This window comes from Symphodus melops (genome assembly GCF_947650265.1).
Source record: "Symphodus melops genome assembly, chromosome: 10".
NCBI classification, from domain to species: Eukaryota; Metazoa; Chordata; class Actinopteri; order Labriformes; family Labridae; genus Symphodus; species Symphodus melops.
The window spans coordinates 16919711-16937402 of record NC_136700.1 but is presented as its reverse complement, the minus strand read 5'-3'; the positions used below and the strand labels follow the sequence as shown (position 1 = coordinate 16937402).

General features: G+C 36.4%; 2 protein-coding genes across 8 annotated transcripts; both read left to right on the top strand.

The window, feature by feature from the left end:
- The first annotated feature begins 764 nt into the window (after positions 1 to 764).
- On the top strand, positions 765 to 6182 carry get1 (guided entry of tail-anchored proteins factor 1). 2 transcript variants are annotated; one of them, XM_079354394.1, is made up of 5 exons: positions 765 to 1016; positions 2041 to 2206; positions 2905 to 2972; positions 3192 to 3306; positions 4202 to 6182. In XM_079354394.1, the coding sequence occupies exons 1-5, from the start codon at positions 927 to 929 to the stop codon at positions 4273 to 4275; spliced, it is 513 nt and encodes a 170-aa protein (XP_079210520.1). In that variant the 5' UTR covers positions 765 to 926; the 3' UTR covers positions 4276 to 6182. The 2 variants fall into 2 exon arrangements, with proteins under 2 accessions (XP_079210520.1, XP_079210521.1); XM_079354395.1 differs by lacking the exon at positions 765 to 1016 and adding an exon at positions 1114 to 1200.
- sh3bgr (SH3 domain binding glutamate-rich protein) lies at positions 6045 to 17224 on the top strand. Of its 6 annotated transcripts, XM_079354388.1 has the most exons (11): positions 6045 to 6182; positions 7497 to 7682; positions 7776 to 7856; positions 9483 to 9572; positions 10271 to 10465; positions 11676 to 11702; positions 13262 to 13288; positions 14349 to 14375; positions 15296 to 15325; positions 15824 to 15885; positions 16635 to 17224. In XM_079354388.1, the coding sequence occupies exons 1-10, from the start codon at positions 6138 to 6140 to the stop codon at positions 15839 to 15841; spliced, it is 726 nt and encodes a 241-aa protein (XP_079210514.1). In that variant the 5' UTR covers positions 6045 to 6137; the 3' UTR covers positions 15842 to 15885; positions 16635 to 17224. The 6 variants fall into 6 exon arrangements, with proteins under 6 accessions (XP_079210514.1, XP_079210517.1, XP_079210515.1 ...); XM_079354391.1 differs by lacking the exon at positions 10271 to 10465; XM_079354389.1 differs by lacking the exon at positions 13262 to 13288.
- The last annotated feature ends 468 nt before the right edge of the window (positions 17225 to 17692 follow it).

Below are 17692 nucleotides of genomic sequence, written 5' to 3'. Positions count from 1 at the left end.
ATAATTCTTTGTTCTACTTACCTGAGCGTAGAGGGCTTTAATTATCATTTTTTTGTTTATGATTGAGTGATTTTGTCTAAAAAAAATAATTTGCATATAGTCTCCAAATTTGTAGCACTTTCGAGTAATTATTTCTTTGGGAATTTAAAAGATTTCCAAATTTGAAAGATGATCCAAAAGTTGATCAACACAAACAACTGCCTCTGGAAAACAGGCCACAAAGAGACAAAAATAAATAAATAAATAATTTCAGTTGAGCAATAATTATTTTCTGATACTGATAAAGAGTGTCCACACTTTATTATCAGATCCTGCATATTTATCAAATTAAATGGACATTTTACTATCTTAGACTTTTGGGGGTTGGAAGTTTCTGCATTTTATTCTTAGAGTTTTTATATTAGCGCTTAGAACGAAGAAGAATTAGATAACTAAGTTCATTTTAGGTTTGAGGCAATAATCAGTGCTTAATATCTGACAAATAATTTCCTTCTGTGAAACTATAATGTCTCTTGACGGCAATAAGCTGTCCGAATAAATTGAAGTTGTGGTGAACATTCATTCAAGCGAACATTTAAAAAAACTAAGCACAGAAAACACCTCTTGGACATTTGATTATCCTGTTACCTATCAAACATTGTATTCAATTACAGAAAAAAAATAGGTTACACGTTGCTCAGTTACGGACAATTTCCCTTAAAATTGAGTGGAAATTGTCATGTGTTTTGTAAATGCACTGCCCTTGGACAATGTTTAATATTTTCTACCACAACACATTAGACTTCATGTCTTTCTTTACATTGTAGGGTTGGCGTGTTGTGTCTGTCCTTGTTGCCAGTAGTAACCCATGGTCATCTCAGTGAAGTGCGCTTGTACTCTAGCTGCTATGCAACTGCACTGTTAGCTTCAACGGATGATGAACAAACATGGCGACTGGCTATGCGTGGTTCCTCGTTCTGGGATCAGTCTTTCTTTGCAATTTAATGAAAACACTTCTTCCGACGATATCGTCATTCGTAAGTAGAGTCACGTTGTATATAGCAAAGGGTCCCGCTTTTAGTTTCATTGTTGTCGTCTTGTCTGAGGACTAGTTTATTGTTTCGGAGGGTAGCTAGCTGAATAGCTTGAAACAACGTAGCTGTTCAGCTAAAGGCAGTGGGTGGGGGTCCGACGAGTTTGTACCTTTACACAGGGAAATAGGTTTGTGCTGCACGGTTATTAACACGTAGGGAACAAACTACCTCTAAATGCAGATATGTAACGTAGCGTTTCTGCTTAAACTTACCAAAACCATAATCTATTATTTAAATGTTTGGTTGAGAGATGTCCTCAAATAAGAGTTGTTTGACTTAGCATTTGCATCAACAAATGTAACCGCAATTTTACCAGTCACTCTCGACGTGAGAGTGTGGAACACACACGGTGTTGTTATAATGTCTTCTCCTGCTTTATGGCAGGGTAGGATCTGAAAAAACATTGTCATTTCATCACTTTCTCATCGATACGCTACGAAAAACAATGCACATGGATACTGAGGAATATCGGTCCATATTTCATGTTGAACAGTACCTTTGATAACATTAAACCTTAAACATTCAGCTAAAGTTAACATTAAAACACCCCTTACTGTTAGCAAAGGAGTGGCAATAAGTAAATTACATAAATTAGAAAGTGTTGTGGTGGGATAGTAATGCGGATTTACCTCCTCCTTTTCATAATGTTACCTGGGGAGAAGATCAACGCTGATATCAGCTGTTGCTTTTGGGTATTTGGTTATAAAACTGTTTTACTTTGTGTTTGAAAGTTGTACAAATGTGTCTCAAAATTTTCATCATTAAATGTTTTACGGCTGCTAATCAATTTGGAAGTGACAAAACAACCATTCATATATCCCACATTTAACTTACTTACTGAACAATATGTACGTCTTAAAAAGCAAATGTTTGAGCTTCCCTTTCCAAACATGACATCTGTCAGGTGAAAATGTTGAATGCAGTTGAGCTCTTTGATTCAATAGTAAATGTATTTTCTTTTTTCAAGCTGTCTAAAATGATGCAGAAAGATGCTGAGCAGGAGAGTGAGATGAGGATTGAAATTCAAGAGATGAAGAAGGAGCAGTCATCAATTAGCATGATGGATGAGTTTGCTCGATATGCCAGATTGGAACGCAAAATCAACAAGATGACAGACAAGCTGAAAACCCATGGTAAGAGACAGACCAGGGATTGTGACTGATGGGAAAGACAATGGGCCTCATTTACAAACAGTGCTTATACACAGTTCTGTTCATAAACCATTTGTACAAATGTTTGCCACAAAAATCTGAGATTAGTCAATATTTTCTTACATGTGTTTATTCTTACTTTGTGAACAAAGTTAGAATTTCCTCAGACCATGCATACAAACAAATAATAAAGGACCTGCTTTCTCAGAAAATGTTTTAACTCTTAACTAAATGCATGACGTATAAATACTATATTCAGTAAAAAAAAAACAGACCGCTTAAATTAATGAGTGTACAATCAAGAATATGTACATATTGAAATGTAACAGTTTTGACTTTGTTTACCACTCCCACTACTACGGCCATGAAATAGCACATCTGTTACCAAAACCAGCTGATTATAAAGCCTTCTTAAGGGCATGCAGGATACACGATGGTGACTTATGTCCAAGAAAGTGTACAGATCTTTGCCTTCAGAAGAGAGCGCATCAGACCGACAACATGTTTGTAGAGTGTGAGGAATGGCTTATCAGCTGATTCCGAAAGAATAGTTGCAACGATGTAATTCCCTGAAATGGCATCTAACACCTATGACTGTATTTAATCTGTTGTACTTAAGAAATATGTAATACTATATAACATCATAAGTCTGACAATTCTGTGTTTCCTCACTTCTACAGTAAAATCAAGAACAGCACAGCAAGCCAAGATGAAATGGATTGTGAACATAGCCTTTTATATACTTCAGGTATGTGTAGAGATAAAAGCACAATACACAGTTGTAGATTTGATTGTGATTGTCAGACAGAGAACTGTTTTAGTACAAGTGTAATCCATTTCTTTGTTACAAAACTTCCAGTTAATGCTATGTCTGAACATTGTTATTACACTTTAATAAATAACAGATAAAAGAAATATTGCTTAAGAATAAAAATGCCACATTTTATATCACATGTATATTTTCCAGGCTGCTCTGATGATCTCTTTGATATGGAAGTATTACTCTGATCCAGTTACGGTGGTCCCAAGTAGATGGATTGCCCCTGTGGAGCGCCTTGTGGCCTTTCCAACAGGAGTGGCTGGTAATTAATCTTTGTTTCATATTTACCAGATGAAAATATTAAAGCAACGCCTGCATAAAAACATACCTGTAATCAGGGTCCGGAATTAACACCAGGCAAGCGCCAAATCTGGGTAGATTAAGACTTAAATGTGTGATTGATTTAACAGAACATAATGCCTTCTCATTTAAATGTAATGTAACAGATGTGTATGACACACAAAAACACAATTTGTTGTTTCTGCTGGTGAAAAATATGTTTGGCTGGTTAATTTTTTCAAAAAGTTAATTTCGGACTGTAACAGAGTTCTTCAAGTAGAATACAGTCTAAGTGTTTTTTTTGGTAAAAAAAATGTTTTGTAAAGTTTCATTTTCATAACATCACGAAGAGAGTTCAACATACCCAGGCTGTCTTTTAGTAATCTGGCTCAGAGAAGCTAAAAGCTCTAATTGGAGGTATTGGGTACTTTGAAGATGGCTATGAACATAATCTTTTATCTCCGCCTTTTTGCTACAATGTGTGGGCAGTGCACCATAAACTGTAAATATTGGTGTGCACTCATAAAAGGGAGTGTTTCGTTTTTTGATTCTTCTTCAGCACCAAAACAAACGACCAGCGGCAGTCTGATTTTCTCAGATTAAAATAATGAGAAGCGACATTATGTCCTGCCTTTTATCTTGTGATTGTTTCTATCCCCTCCTTTTTCAGTTGTAAATACTTCACAATAGGAAAATTCGCTGCTTTCTAAAAAAAAATTTCCTGGGGACTTGAAAAGCTTTGTCACACTGAAACTCTGGCATTAAGCTAAACAGACCTGGGTTGCCCTTTGATCTCGCTATGTGGTCTGTCCTTTACTGAAAGTTATGAAAAAGTTTTGGCTGTTCATTGATTCACTGACATGTATTCTTTCTTTCAGGTGGAGTGGGAATAACATGCTGGTTGGTGGTTTGCAACAAAGTGGTTACACTGGGTCTTCATGCGTTCAGTTAGAGACTGAATTACATCTGGTGGATTTGGAACTTTTTGCTCAACATTTTGTGAAAGAGAGGAATGGTTTTCTGTCTTGTCTGTTTTTGTGAACAGCTTCAGTTAAAATGTGTTTTTAAATGCAGTGCATTTTGGCATATGCTATTTTATATTGCAACTTTGTTTTGCTTGGGGGTTATGTTTGTACTTAACATTTATTGTGTTAAGGATTTAAATGAATAATATCTTACAACAATGTGGGGGTTGTTGAGGGGGGAGAAGACATTGAAATGAATGTGTTTTTGTTATATTCTCAGTTAATAATTCAGAAACAAAAACAAGTCATGCAGATGTATTGAAGTAAAAATGTAAAATACAATAAAAAAATTAAAAAGTTAATAGATCATGGGACTAATATCAAATGTACTGTCTGCTTTCTCTTTGCGTAAGTGTAAAAATCAGAATCAGCTTTATTGGCCAGGTATCTTTAACACACAAGGAGTTTAACTTTGGTCGACTGCTCTCTCTGTACAACATTGAATATTAACAATTAACTAAAAACAAGTAATTAGAGACTAATATTTACAAGACTAAATAAGATGTACTTTTGTCCAGTTGTGACGGGAGAGAATGGCTTCTCATTATTCTGCTCTTCCCTTTACTCTCACTTTAGAAAATCTCTCCCAGATACCTCAGTTGGCACAAAGAATCATCTTCGCGAGAATCTCAATGCACTGACATAACTTTTTGGCTTTATTGGGCCTTAAAATCACAATGCTGTAGGCAGGTCTTCCTAACTGTGGAAACATATTCTTAAAAAATAAAAAAACATGCATTATGAAAAAACTTCACCCCCTTACAGTGTGTTCCTGTGAGTAATAACTGTGACAATAACTATTTAAAAGCAATACTTTTTTTGTACCAGGCTGTAAACATGTCTGTAAAAAAAAAATCAGCATTTTTATGGGTGTTGGTGCTCCTGTAGGAGCCCCGAAAGCCAGCAACAGGAGCACCCTTGGTGAACTACAGGATTTTGCACTTTCACATTGGCTTAAATTGTCAACTCTTGAGGTTGCTGTTGATTAAAACACATGCTGTAAGAACAATAGCGCTTGTCCGTACTGTATTGTAAACTCTATTTTTGGTGAGCAAATTTCAATATAAAATGAACTGTAACATTTATGTTAACTCTGCTAAAAGTTGAGAAGAAACATCAATAAATAAACATTTTATACACTGCATGGATCAAAGAGTAGTATGAAAATAACAGTTGGGCTTGAAGGGAGAGGCAGTTAACATTTTGTTGTAAACTGGAAATTGATCTTAGAAATTTTGCAGTGTACATCCTGTACCATGACAGTAAACTAATATTTGTATCCCTAATTAAATATTCGGACATTAGCGGGATTCCAGGTACAGATAATGAAACGAAACCTTGTAGGCTACAGATTGCAAATCAGTGGTTTTAAGCTTTCTGGAGTTCAGGTCTGAGTTTTTGCGATTTGAAACAAAAGACTTGCAGCCCATGTTACTAGTCAGTACTATTTCTGTCCATATATGCACTCAGCAAGGGTCTGGAAGCTTACTTAGCTGTCCCTTGCGCGGACAGACAGCTGAAGTTACCAATCAGTCAATGAAGTTTTGCTTCCCTGAGGCAACCCACCAATCCCGTACCAGTGGTGCCTGGACAAAAATAGCCCCCCGTGTGTGTGTGTGTGTGTGTGTGTGTGTGTGTGTGTGTGTGTGTGTGTGTGTGTGTGTGTGTTGAGAGAGAGTCACCTCAGTGCTATGTCTTCGTCCCGAGTGCGCACTAATAATAGAGCAGGCAGTCTGCTCCTTTAAGAGCCCACTTGTAGCATATAGTCCTCAACGAATAAAGTAACAAAATGGTTATCAAAGTATTTCTCGCCTCTTCATCAGGATCCACTGCGGTAAGCAATCACCCCCAGCGACTGTCTTTCTATAAGAATGAATATTCCTTGTTGTGGTCTACTATGTTTTTTACCGACAGAACTTTCTCACACTCACTTATAGCCTAATTTGTCTTTCAATTGCAAACCCAAGCAATATGTGCACGTTTTATGACTCGATCTACGCTGAGATGATACTTTTGCTGTGCTGAGGTAGCGTTTATTTTATCTCACACGTCTTGGTGATAGACTAGCCTACACAGCTATATAGAAAAGGTATTACTAATGCTATTCAAGTAGGCTTCATGCTCTCTTCTGCACCTCCATACTGTGATTGGAGGCGTTTTCTTTATGTTTCTTTATCTGGCTTCGGTGATTCCACCCGGAGGGTTGAATAAATTCTCCTGATCAACTGTTGGCCAAGTAGTTTGAACCAGTCCATGGGGGTCCAGTTGGTCAGCAGTGGTAACTCTTAGCAGAAAATTGCTGAAGGACCTATTTGCATATATAGCCTATTCCACATTTGTCTATATAACAAGATGTATTCTTAGATAAAGGCAAGTCTGTACCTACTGTATTCAGCAATTACATCAACAATTGGCAGAATCTACTAGTTAAAATCTTAAACCAGGCCTTGTATTTAAACTCTTAATCTATCTTTAGATAGATTGATAACTGCTGAAAATAAACTCCATTCTCATTGTGAGTTTACCAGATTTTTTTATGATTAACACTTTGTTTGTTTTGACCAACTACAAATAAAAAAATAACTCCATACTCCACAATCTAACAGACTTATGGCTTCACATGAGATCAAATAGTTGACAATTACTTGATTTTTATGTTATTGGACAAGACCTCAGGATCAGAGGTGAGTCTAATGTACCAGCCTTGAATTTAAATGGTGCAGACATATTACTCTTCAATGCACATGGTGAAAAGAGTCTCAGCTCTGGGGTTCCTCAGAAATGGTTTTTGAAGAGAGAAAAGCTTTTGAAGTTAGCTAAAAAAAAACAGCCAGCCTCAGGAGAAGTCAACCACGTTGCACTTTTAGTCATGAATTTGACAGGAGTAAAGGACACATTACTAACCATATGGGCTATCTATATTGATTGTAACTGGGTTAAAGTGAATCTCTGTTATTTTACATAAATTGTTATGGCTGTATTGATATATGAGCCTAATAATGCAGTGGGTTTACTAGACCCAGAAACATAGGCTGAGTAACAAAAACATGAACACCCAACAACAAAGGTTAATAGAAATTCCACCAGAAAAATATAAACAACAGTTTTTTTAGTGTATTTGTTTACTGACATATTTTCTTCTTTCCAGATTAAAAAAAAACAGCAAGATGTTGTAGGCTTTTTGGAGGCTCTTAAAGTGGACTACACTCAGCTGGACATTGCCTGCAATGAGGACAATCGCATGTGGATGAGGCAGAATGTCCCAGAGGATAGAAAGCCTACAAACGGCATCCCCCTACCCCCTCAAATCTTTAATGAAGAGAGCTACTGTGGGGTAAATACAAATAAAAAACACAAGAAATCACTCATTATTATCTGCAATTGACTAGCCCGAGATAAAATAATGGTTCATCTCACTTTGTTCCAGGACTATGACACATTCTTTGATGCCAAGGAGGACAACTCAGTTTATACCTTTTTGGGACTGCCCCCTCCTCCTGGGTCAAAGGTTAGACCGTTTCCTGTTTTTTCTCTCCTCCCTATTAAAAACCCTAAGATGAGATAGTCCTATTTGTTATCCGCCAATATGCCCGAGTATTTGTTTTAGACAGAATCAAAATACATCATACCTCTGTTCCTCTATGAAATGTGTTGTATTAAAATATTTCTTATGGAGTTGAATTTTTTGAACAATAACACTAATACAACACCTGCTACAGAAAATTGGGCAAATATCACAGCAGAATCATTAAACCTGAGCTGAACACACTTGATTTAAAGCCCTTTAATGGGCTAGAAATAGATATCTGCCAAATATAACTTTAGAATGTAAAATGTAGAAAACAAAGCTTGTGAATATTTAGGGCTGATGTAATAATACAATGCTAACCTTTAAAAGGTTATTATAAGCATTCTATAAGACTTTAAAAGGTTTAAATGCACTGAGCCATACAAATATGTCTCCTATTGACTGCATTATCAGTATGTAACAGTGATGAGAAGAAAACAAGATGTATCACTATAACTACTTTGATTATCAGTTAAGTAAAACGATGATTATAAAACCTTTTGTAAATACACACTACCATGTTATCCTTTTTGTATATCCAAAGGCTTGAAATAAATCTTTTGCATGTCATACATCAGTATAATGATATATTATTACTGTATGATGATATAAGAAGTCTGTGTCAATTAATCAGTGCAAAACTGAAAGCAATATTCTATTGCAATACTTTGGTATCATCATGCTATATTTCTTATCTACTATACTATTCATGCATGTTAAAGCCCTCAGTCAGCACCCATTTGTTATGTTTTTCCTAGTCATAATGGGATACTGTTTTAAAAAAAAAAATTGTATTGGGTTTAAGCAACACCCTTTACAATCACATGTTGATTGCATCATACTTTGATGCTTTCAAAAGTAGTAAGCCAATGTTTGAACATCTGTGCCAAATAAGACTGAAGGTATTTTTGTGTGTAGTCTGAAGTTCTGACACCGTACACCATGGTGAATGCTGAGGAAAATTTAAAACACAATCAATTAAGAATTAAGGTGGTTTAAAACACAGTCTCCCAAATCTATAAAATACATTTATTTCGACTATTTAATAGGTTTTAATAGACAGCATTTTTGTTTGGACAACATTAAGAGTGATTGTAACTAAAATTCAAGGACATACTGACAAAAGGTTCATTTGAAACCCTAAGTCTTTATAATACACACAGAGCAGCTGTGGTTAAAGCTGTTGTTGGCTTCCACCCCAGCAAGTGTCAAGACACATGGGCAAGACACGGAACCCCAATTTGCTTTCCTCCCAATTGAACCAAAATTGGCATGTGAACGTGTATGAATTAGATATTTGTTTATACCATCAGTGTGTGAATGTAGTGTAATAAATGCAACATGTACTGTTAAAACACTTTGAGTGGTCAGAAGACTATAACGAGCTATGTGAGTATTGCCCAACAAGTAAATCAGTCAATCAATTAATCCATTTGCCAGGTATATCAATCCATTTATGCATTTTTATCATCACAGTGTCAGTTCATTACACGTGTTATCTCAAGACACTTCAGAAAAAGAGCAGGTATAGACCCTGGTCTTTGTTATTTCATTTCATTGATACAGGAAGCAAAAAAGGCTGACAAGGCGGACATTGTGGAGAATGGGACCCACGCTGAAGAAACTAATACATTGGGCAACCTTGATGACTTAATAGTAATGCCGTCGTTACTTTTATTTTCCCCTAATTGTTTGCTTTTTGTTGCCACTCTATAACCTTTTCCATTCCAATATAATTTAACCATTTTTCTTCTGTCCACACCTGTTGAATCTTCTCTGGGCTGCCATTTCCCATTCATCACACTCACTCATATTTTTGTGTTTTGCATGAACAAGACATTTAGCAAAGTATACGCTATTGAGTTCTGCATTATTGTGTTCAGCCAGCCTCAGGGTTGTGAAGCTTCATGTTCATAATCCACAAGGGAGGTAAACATTAAAAAGTAGTTCAATTAAGTATTTTACCCTTTGACAGTGATAGGCTCTATTTCCAGTCTTACAGTATAACGCTTTGATAATTGGCTGTTGATTGCAACTTTATATTTGTAATACCAAATGGGATATATCAATTACCTAAGAATGAATGGAATGTCTTAAATTTAGAAGACATTATTTTTGCTTTATTTACATTACTAAAATTCTAGTGTCTACATTTTCACTCTTACTACAGTCTTTCTCCAAGTTATTACCAGGATTGAGAATCACCTTGCCACTAATTTTTCACACCTCTATGATATGATGAACTAACCGTTCTAGGGCTGTTGAAGCAGTTCCATTAATACAAATGAATAGGTTTCTAGAATCACATCATCCGTTTGCTTTGACCCAAAGTTGTTGTTTCACCTCACAAAAAGGAGGTTCCTGTGGAGGAGCGTAATGGAAATACACACAGAGAGGAAGAGACGCTGCAACAGGTAGCTGATGAGGAGGAGAAAGCTCAGGATGGTGAGGAGGAGGAAATAACAGAGGGAGAGACTGCAGATAAAGAAGAAACAGCAGGAGACAAGACCCCTATGGACGAAGAGGAGACAGTGGAAGAAGCAGACGAGGTCACAGAATATATAGTAATTGCCTCCTAACTAGAACCAAAGTCCCATGTTTTTTTCCCTCTCTATTCTTTCTTTTGATGTTTGTGAATTGAATTTTTTTTCCTTCACCTTCCAATCATTCCTGGAATGCTCTGTTTTTCTCTCCTCAGCATCTAAACTGTCCCTTTAATGTTTTTCTTTTCTCTCATACTAAGGGTTTGACTCCTATTTAAGTTCATGTTACCCTCATACTGCATCTTCTTGTCACGTCTTTCTATTAGTCTGTCTACAGTATTTATTAACAAAAACGTTACATTCCTGTTAACTCTTCCATTGCTCCATCTATCCAGCACATTTGGACATTTCACCCCTAACTATCGTATTTCTGCAACTTTTCAATGGGTTTCAGGGACAGGGGAGTAAAACTGGGCAGGGGATGGCCAATCTAGGATTGCCCTGGCCAACCCCTGGCTCAAAATATTTACTTTTGGCTATTTGCCCTGTATGAGGCAGGTCTTATATTAAAATTAATTATATGGGTTTTGTTGTATTGGCTTGCTCGCTTTAAATTTAAATTAGCAGCATTTCTTTTTGTTAATGATTTAAATCGGTACTTTGGACATACTGTAAATATTTTCAAGAGTCCTGAAAGAATTTTGTAGCTCATCTATTGTGTTACTTATTTTATGAATAGGATGATGAATAGCATCAAAAATCGAGGAGAGAATGGAGGATGACATGTGGGAAAGATCTGATCCTGAGCTGTCCTCTTCAAAGACCACAGGATTTGCACACAGGGCGCACAAACCGCTAGGCTAATGGTGCCTAGTATTTTATAACTGGATTAAAAGGCACAAATTAAAGCTATTCACTGTGTTTGTTTGTTTGTTTGTGTTTGCACACTTCACACTTTAGGCCATCCCGGCACAAGTTGGGGCCTCATTTATGCTTGTTTCTTCTTTTTATTTTTTAACTCCACATTCCTTTGCATTTCTCTGATGAAATTGCTGCCACTTTTCTTGATGATCCACCCCACATTTCACTGCATATCCATTAACTTTCCTAATCGAGGTGTGTCATGCACACCATACTTTGTCTTGGTCAATAAGCCTGATCTGTGGATGCCGATGTGTTTCAGTTAAAAAAAAAGTAAAGTACTGTATGTTGTATGTGTGGGAATTTTTCCAAATACATGACAAGTCTAACAATATTTTATTTCTTCTGTTAGCAGGCTCATGCAGAGGAAGAAGAAGGACAGGTAATTTTTATCAAAAAACACAGTACACAAACTGCATCAAGGCCATGTGTTTCAATTAAAATATATATTAACAGGTCAAATATTGCAATATGTGTCAGCGGAACTGAAAGGCTGGTGTTTCATAGAATCAAAAATGTTTCATTTCCATTGGTCCTTGCAAGTATAAGACAAATTGCATTCAAATGAAATATGTGAAATACAAATACATTTGAAGTTGGCCCTTTCCATTTTTCTTGTCATTGTGAATGAATATGTGGTCTGACCAATAAGTGTGGCCAAGTTAATTTGAAAGCTGGATTGGTATTAATATTAGAAAATAAATTATATATATATTGTAAAATGGACTTGGGCTTCTTTGTCCTTGTTCACTGTTGGTCTTAAGGGCCTTTAACTAACGGGGAAGTGTTATTTTCTAAAAAGTATAGTGAGCCAGGCCTGACTATTATATATTTTTTGCATCCTTTGAACCTTGCATAAGAATTTGAATGCTTAAAACCCTTGTCCTCGGATTATGTTCATCATCAAAACTAGCATCTTCTTTTCAGCCCGTTAGCCACTCTCTGGGTTAGAATGAATTTTGTGATGTCAGATATTTATCAGCCTCACGTGGCTGAGAAGTAATATATAAGAGGAAATATTGGTAATTATTGTTGATTTGACTAAAAATGTGTTTGCTTTTATGCATCATACGTGTGTGTGTGTGTGTGTGTGTGTGTGTGGGGGGGGGGGGGGGTCTGGGGGAGCTTTGTTTGCTCTGGGCTTGTCAATATTAGATTTGCACATTTGAACTTAAATCGTTATAAACACTTACTGGATAGTTAATACAAAGTCTTTTGTTCATAGCAAGTTTTCCGTCAAAACATTGAAATTGATGTTACCTTTTTTTGGTAATGTTTTATTTGTTTTCCATGTGAGTCCTCAGCTTTTCTAAGATCAGAGTGTTTGGGGTGGGTTCTGGTGAGGGGCATTAAGGAAAAATGATTACAAACCACTGACTAAGATGAATCAGTTTCAGACATCCTTCTGCTGGTGAATATCCTAATCTTGGTCCTTGTGCTCTTAATGGCATTTGATCCTTTCTTTGCCCATCTTTTGTCCATTTCTGGGTTTGCTCCCTCCAGGAGGAAGAGGATTTGCAGTCAGAGGTAACTGTGCATCGCTGATCGTCTCTTTCTGTGGTTCTTCAAATGGCCATCAGAAATATGTGGGTTTGATGGTGAAGAGATCAGCATTGGCAGCTGTGTTTAAATTGGGTTGGGATGGGTGAAGGTCGACCTTTCCCACTCATCTTTTATTTGCTCCCTTCAAGAAAGTATCCCTCTCTCCCTCTTTGTCTCCTGTCTCTATCACTTTTCTTCCTTTATTTAACATTTTTTGTCTTTTTGTGCTAACATCCTGTTCCTCATTTCTTCCCAGTTCAGTAGCTGCTTCCTGACAACCTCAAGTATCCATATAGTTTATATGTTTTGTTTTTTGCAAAGTTTTCACCTTGTGCATGCTTAAGGCACTATTTTTCTCCGCTCACAGCCTGCTCACCTGCTATTTGTTATTCCCTCTAGGAGGAAGAAGAGCTACGGCAGCTTGAGGTAGATTCAAATGTTTTGGTTTTTTTACTTGCCCCAACCACCCTAAATTCATTTTCATTTCATTTTTTTACTATTTTTCTTTGTTGTTTTTTTCCACTTGAAAAATCATTTAATGTTTCTCTCTCACTTAGTAGATTTTGAAGACTAGTGTCTCTGTGAACGCAAGTGATGAGTGAGAATAAAGTGCAAGATTTAGTAAAGCACTGTTGATCTTACCAAAATGGTTTGCTTTTAGTGTGCATCGTTTCTATTGACTCACATATACATTGATGATGAATGTTCGATCTTCAGTCACACATAGGAATGTAATTGTCCAGGGGAAAAGAGAAAACATGTGTACTTCAATTTTTTTTTTCCCACTGATTTCTAAGTACATTTAGATTTACTTTCAAAATCTCTTTCAACAAGGTTTTTCATACCTCTCCTCTCGGTAGTGCTTTTTCACACTGAGGCTGCCTGTCAAAATACATAATAAACCCTTGACTTTATTATGTCAGGCACCCTCTGACTCCAGTCCTATACACTTGCTCATACAAATTTCTTACACATCACCAGAAGCTTTGTGGTCAGGGCTGCAGGTGACTTCAATAAGACCCAGTCTAAGATCATTCAGCATCTTTGACTATCAAATCAGTATTTTCCTACTCAAGAAAGCAGCACACTGAAGCTTAAAAGAAAAAATCCTGCTGAAAATGCTTACTGTGCTAAATGCTGTGTGATAAGGACTCTGAAGCTTTGAGATATAAAAACAGTTGCTTGGTAAAAAAAACAAACATGTATTCTTGACTGCTACGCTTTGCTTTGCCTTTTTCCTCTTTACCCTTCCATCTATATTGTGGTTTGCCCACTTCTCTTGCAGGAGCAAGACGAACAGGGCAGTGAGGTAGTCCCTGTGGTTTGTGTGTGGTTGCAAACCAAGCTTTCAGCTTTTTGAATACCGATAGCATGATAAATATGACAATATTTTACTTACTTTTTGGTGTATATGTAATGTTGTAATAACAACTTAGTCCTTTATTTATTATTCTTTCACTTACTCTTCTAATTTTATCATCCATAGGAAGAAGAAGAGGCTGAAGTTCAAGAGGTAGATTTAAATTGTAGAGTCATAATACATTTTTAGCATGGTGTGATTCATTATGGTATTTTTGTGCATGATCTGGTCGCATTCAAAGACTGTATGTATGAATATGAGAACTTGTTTTCTGTTTCTTCACAAAGACACAGTTTTGTCATGCGGTCCAATGCACAAGTTTGAAAATGTTTCCTTCTGTCTGACTTGTACTGATAAGAATTACATTACAGGTGGCAGCATAATATTTGTTTCTTGATTGCTGTGTTTTTAAGTGAATAACAACCATTTAGATATTTTCTGAGTCTTTAAGAACATTCTTACTTGTTTCAAGACCTCAAGAACAGTTAGGTTCTCCCTCGATCCAAAGGAGCATCACTTGAACATGTTTACACTGTGATATGTTTGCATGGAGATTCAAGGGTGATAGGGGATGTGTCTTATTTTTACAAGAAGTCGTAAATTTTGTTTGCTTTTTGCCAAAACGTCTTAAAAATGGATATGACAACGTCAGAAGAGGCAGAATGGGATTCAAATGTTTTGGGATCCAAAAAAAGTACATATGTTTTGAGGTTGTTTACTTCAAGTAAGCAGTCACTAAACTTTACCAAGAAGGAACAGTCCAACATCTGTACAGATGCATAGTGCTGTCACATATCATTATATGATATGTAGTTTTACTTTTGAATCATCTTAAATGGTGAACACGCCATGGTCAAATCAGGACATTAAGTAAACCAGTATCACAAGTACCCATACGTTTCCTTGTCCCTGGCATCATTGCCACTTCTTTCGAATTACGCTCTTTCCATTTTTAACTTATCCTTCCAAACACTAATCTTCACATTAACATGTGAGGTCCTCCTCTTATCTACCTGTTTTTTGGACCATGGCTTAACATGACCCCTTGCTATCTTTTTTTCAACACCTTAAAGGAAGAAGAAGAAGACTTGGAAGAAACACAGGTAGTAATACAAAATAAAAACATGTTGTCATATCGAAGCTGCTGCTTGTGCCTGACATGCCAGCAGAAAATCTTGTCCCGCTCTTGTCATGAAGAAAATTGTTCCAAAAGGATGGTTTGATATTTTAGACCTATCAACCACTAACTGTGATGGAATAATACATCTTAATTCAGGAAAATAATAGGCAATTTCTGTTTTAACTCTTAGTTCTTTATGCCCTGTCTATAAGAGGGACCACCCTTGCTTTTAATCAACAGAACAAACTAAGCAGACGTAAACACTTTCAAAGCCCATAACCCTATAGAACTATCAGAGTACCCTAAATGGAGGGGCCCAGACAACAAGGTAGATGGACAGCAACACATTTTACTGAATTATTTTTTATGATGACATAACATTGCTTACACAGAGAACCCAGAAATTGAACCAATATTTAATTTTGTTTTTACCCCTGTCCTTTGTCATATGTTACTTACACATTATAGTATCTTTTAACAGGAGGAAGAGGCTGAGTAGTTAAAGGAAGGTGTCGTCACTGACGTTAACTTACTTCTGTCAAGGTAAATCACTATATTTTTTTACAGCTAAGTTTCTGTGCTTTTGCTATTCCACTAGAGGGTGGTAAGTCATTAACAAAACATGAGAAGGCGTCCTGGGTGTTGCATTATATTTATATTTAATATATTTTGCTAGATAAATTAAAAAGAACAGATTGTGTGTCTCTTTGACCCTGCTCTGAATGTACGACTAAAGAATAAAATAATTACCCAAGCTCCCTGCTGAAACTACATCGTAAACTGCATTTAGAAAAAGTTCAATTGTATGGACTGCTATGCTCACTTCTTTACATAAGTGCATAAATCTCAGGTATCAAGTTGTATACACTCTCTGTTTTAGCCATGTCTGTATTGACCTATAATGCCATAATGTTCTTCTGCTAGTGGTTAGCAAAAGTTATGGTGAGCATTAAGAATGCCATGGGAATCATCCGGAGCCATAACAAAAATGTCCAACAATCTCTTTATTTGCTGAGTCAGTAGCATTAATGGGGAATGTGATAATTATGGTAAGAGCTGTAATTCTCAAAGTCCACATTTGAGTTCTTCTCTGAATTTTAGACAACTATGACCCACTAAGAAAAGCCACAGTGAAGGCTTTGATGGTGGCAATGCATGTTTCTCTTCTTCCTCTGCTGTTTCCCAACCCCTGCAAGCCACTGTCAAGCCTTGTTAAAAGAAGCTGGGTGGCACCGTGATGGTGGAAATATGTGACTTTTTTATTTGTTTCATATATTGGCCTTGTGTTTCAGCTGGAAGAAGCCTCCTGTTTGTCTCTCCTTGACCCCTGAAGCTTGACCTTCCTCTTTCCTGTCAAACAGTCCCTCTACCCTCCCCTAAGCCTCATTGGACTTCACTGGAAACTGCTGAAAAGACTGAAAATTCCTAACCCTCATCCGCCCCTATCCATTGTGACTGCTATATTAACTTAATTTTTATATTTTGCCTGTAGAGACTTTCTGTAATAAAAATGTGCAGTTATTTTGTTAAACTCAAAACATATTTCTTGTGTTTTAAGTGGAAGGTAATCTAGTATTCTAATAGAAGAGACAGTGACCTATTAGAATCTCGAAGTTTCAAACCCACTTTGTTGTTAATTCTGTTGTTTTATTAATAGTCTTTTTGCTAATGTTTTACCTTAATGACTATCAACTTGATTTAAAAATGGAAACCAAGACTTCTAAAGGCCACGCAAGAAGAAAAAAAAAGGCATATATTGCAAAGCTGCAAAATGATCCACCTTCTGACTACACCTGCCTTTCAATGCACTTTGTTGAATGAGTAGTGAGACTAAGTGTTAGATGGATTGGTACATGCAATAAAGTAGACAGGTTAAAAGGAAGCTGTTGTAGTTTGATTCATATTAAACATTAAAAGTTTGTAGATCAATAGCCTTGATCCTTGAAAAGTGGAGCAGCATGTAAGATCTAATCATTTAATATATATTTTAAAATATACAAAAGCGGATGACATTGACAAAGGACTAATGCTGTACATTTACAATTCAAAGAATTAAACATTCTAATCATGTTCACATGGATAGTTAGGTCATGGAAACCTGACTGACCTAAAGCTTTTTGAAATTGAAAAAATCTGTGTTCTCCTTTCCTTGACTGAAAAGGTGCAATATGTTGCATTACACAACAAAGTCCTAAGGAGCCAGCCATGCTAGCAGCACTTTGACATGACCAGCTTATTTGCAAATTCAAACATCTAATTTAGAGAACATTCAATTATCTCCTGTTATTGCAAAAAAGAATTTTCACCTAAAGATGGTTTAAGTTCAAATTAAATTATTTGAGCACTCTGA

Bases quoted from the DNA above. Each gene is read 5' to 3' on its own strand.
- get1 (XM_079354394.1), top strand. From the start codon at position 927: ATGGCGACTGGCTATGCGTGGTTCCTCGTTCTGGGATCAGTCTTTCTT. The intron at 1,017-2,040 runs GTAAGTAGAGTC...TCTTTTTTCAAG, and splicing joins TTCCGACGATATCGTCATTC to CTGTCTAAAATGATGCAGAA. The intron at 2,973-3,191 runs GTATGTGTAGAG...TATATTTTCCAG, and splicing joins TAGCCTTTTATATACTTCAG to GCTGCTCTGATGATCTCTTT.
- sh3bgr (XM_079354388.1), top strand. From the start codon at position 6,138: ATGGTTATCAAAGTATTTCTCGCCTCTTCATCAGGATCCACTGCG. The intron at 9,573-10,270 runs GTAATGCCGTCG...CCTCACAAAAAG, and splicing joins GCAACCTTGATGACTTAATA to GAGGTTCCTGTGGAGGAGCG. The intron at 10,466-11,675 runs GTCACAGAATAT...TTCTGTTAGCAG, and splicing joins CAGTGGAAGAAGCAGACGAG to GCTCATGCAGAGGAAGAAGA.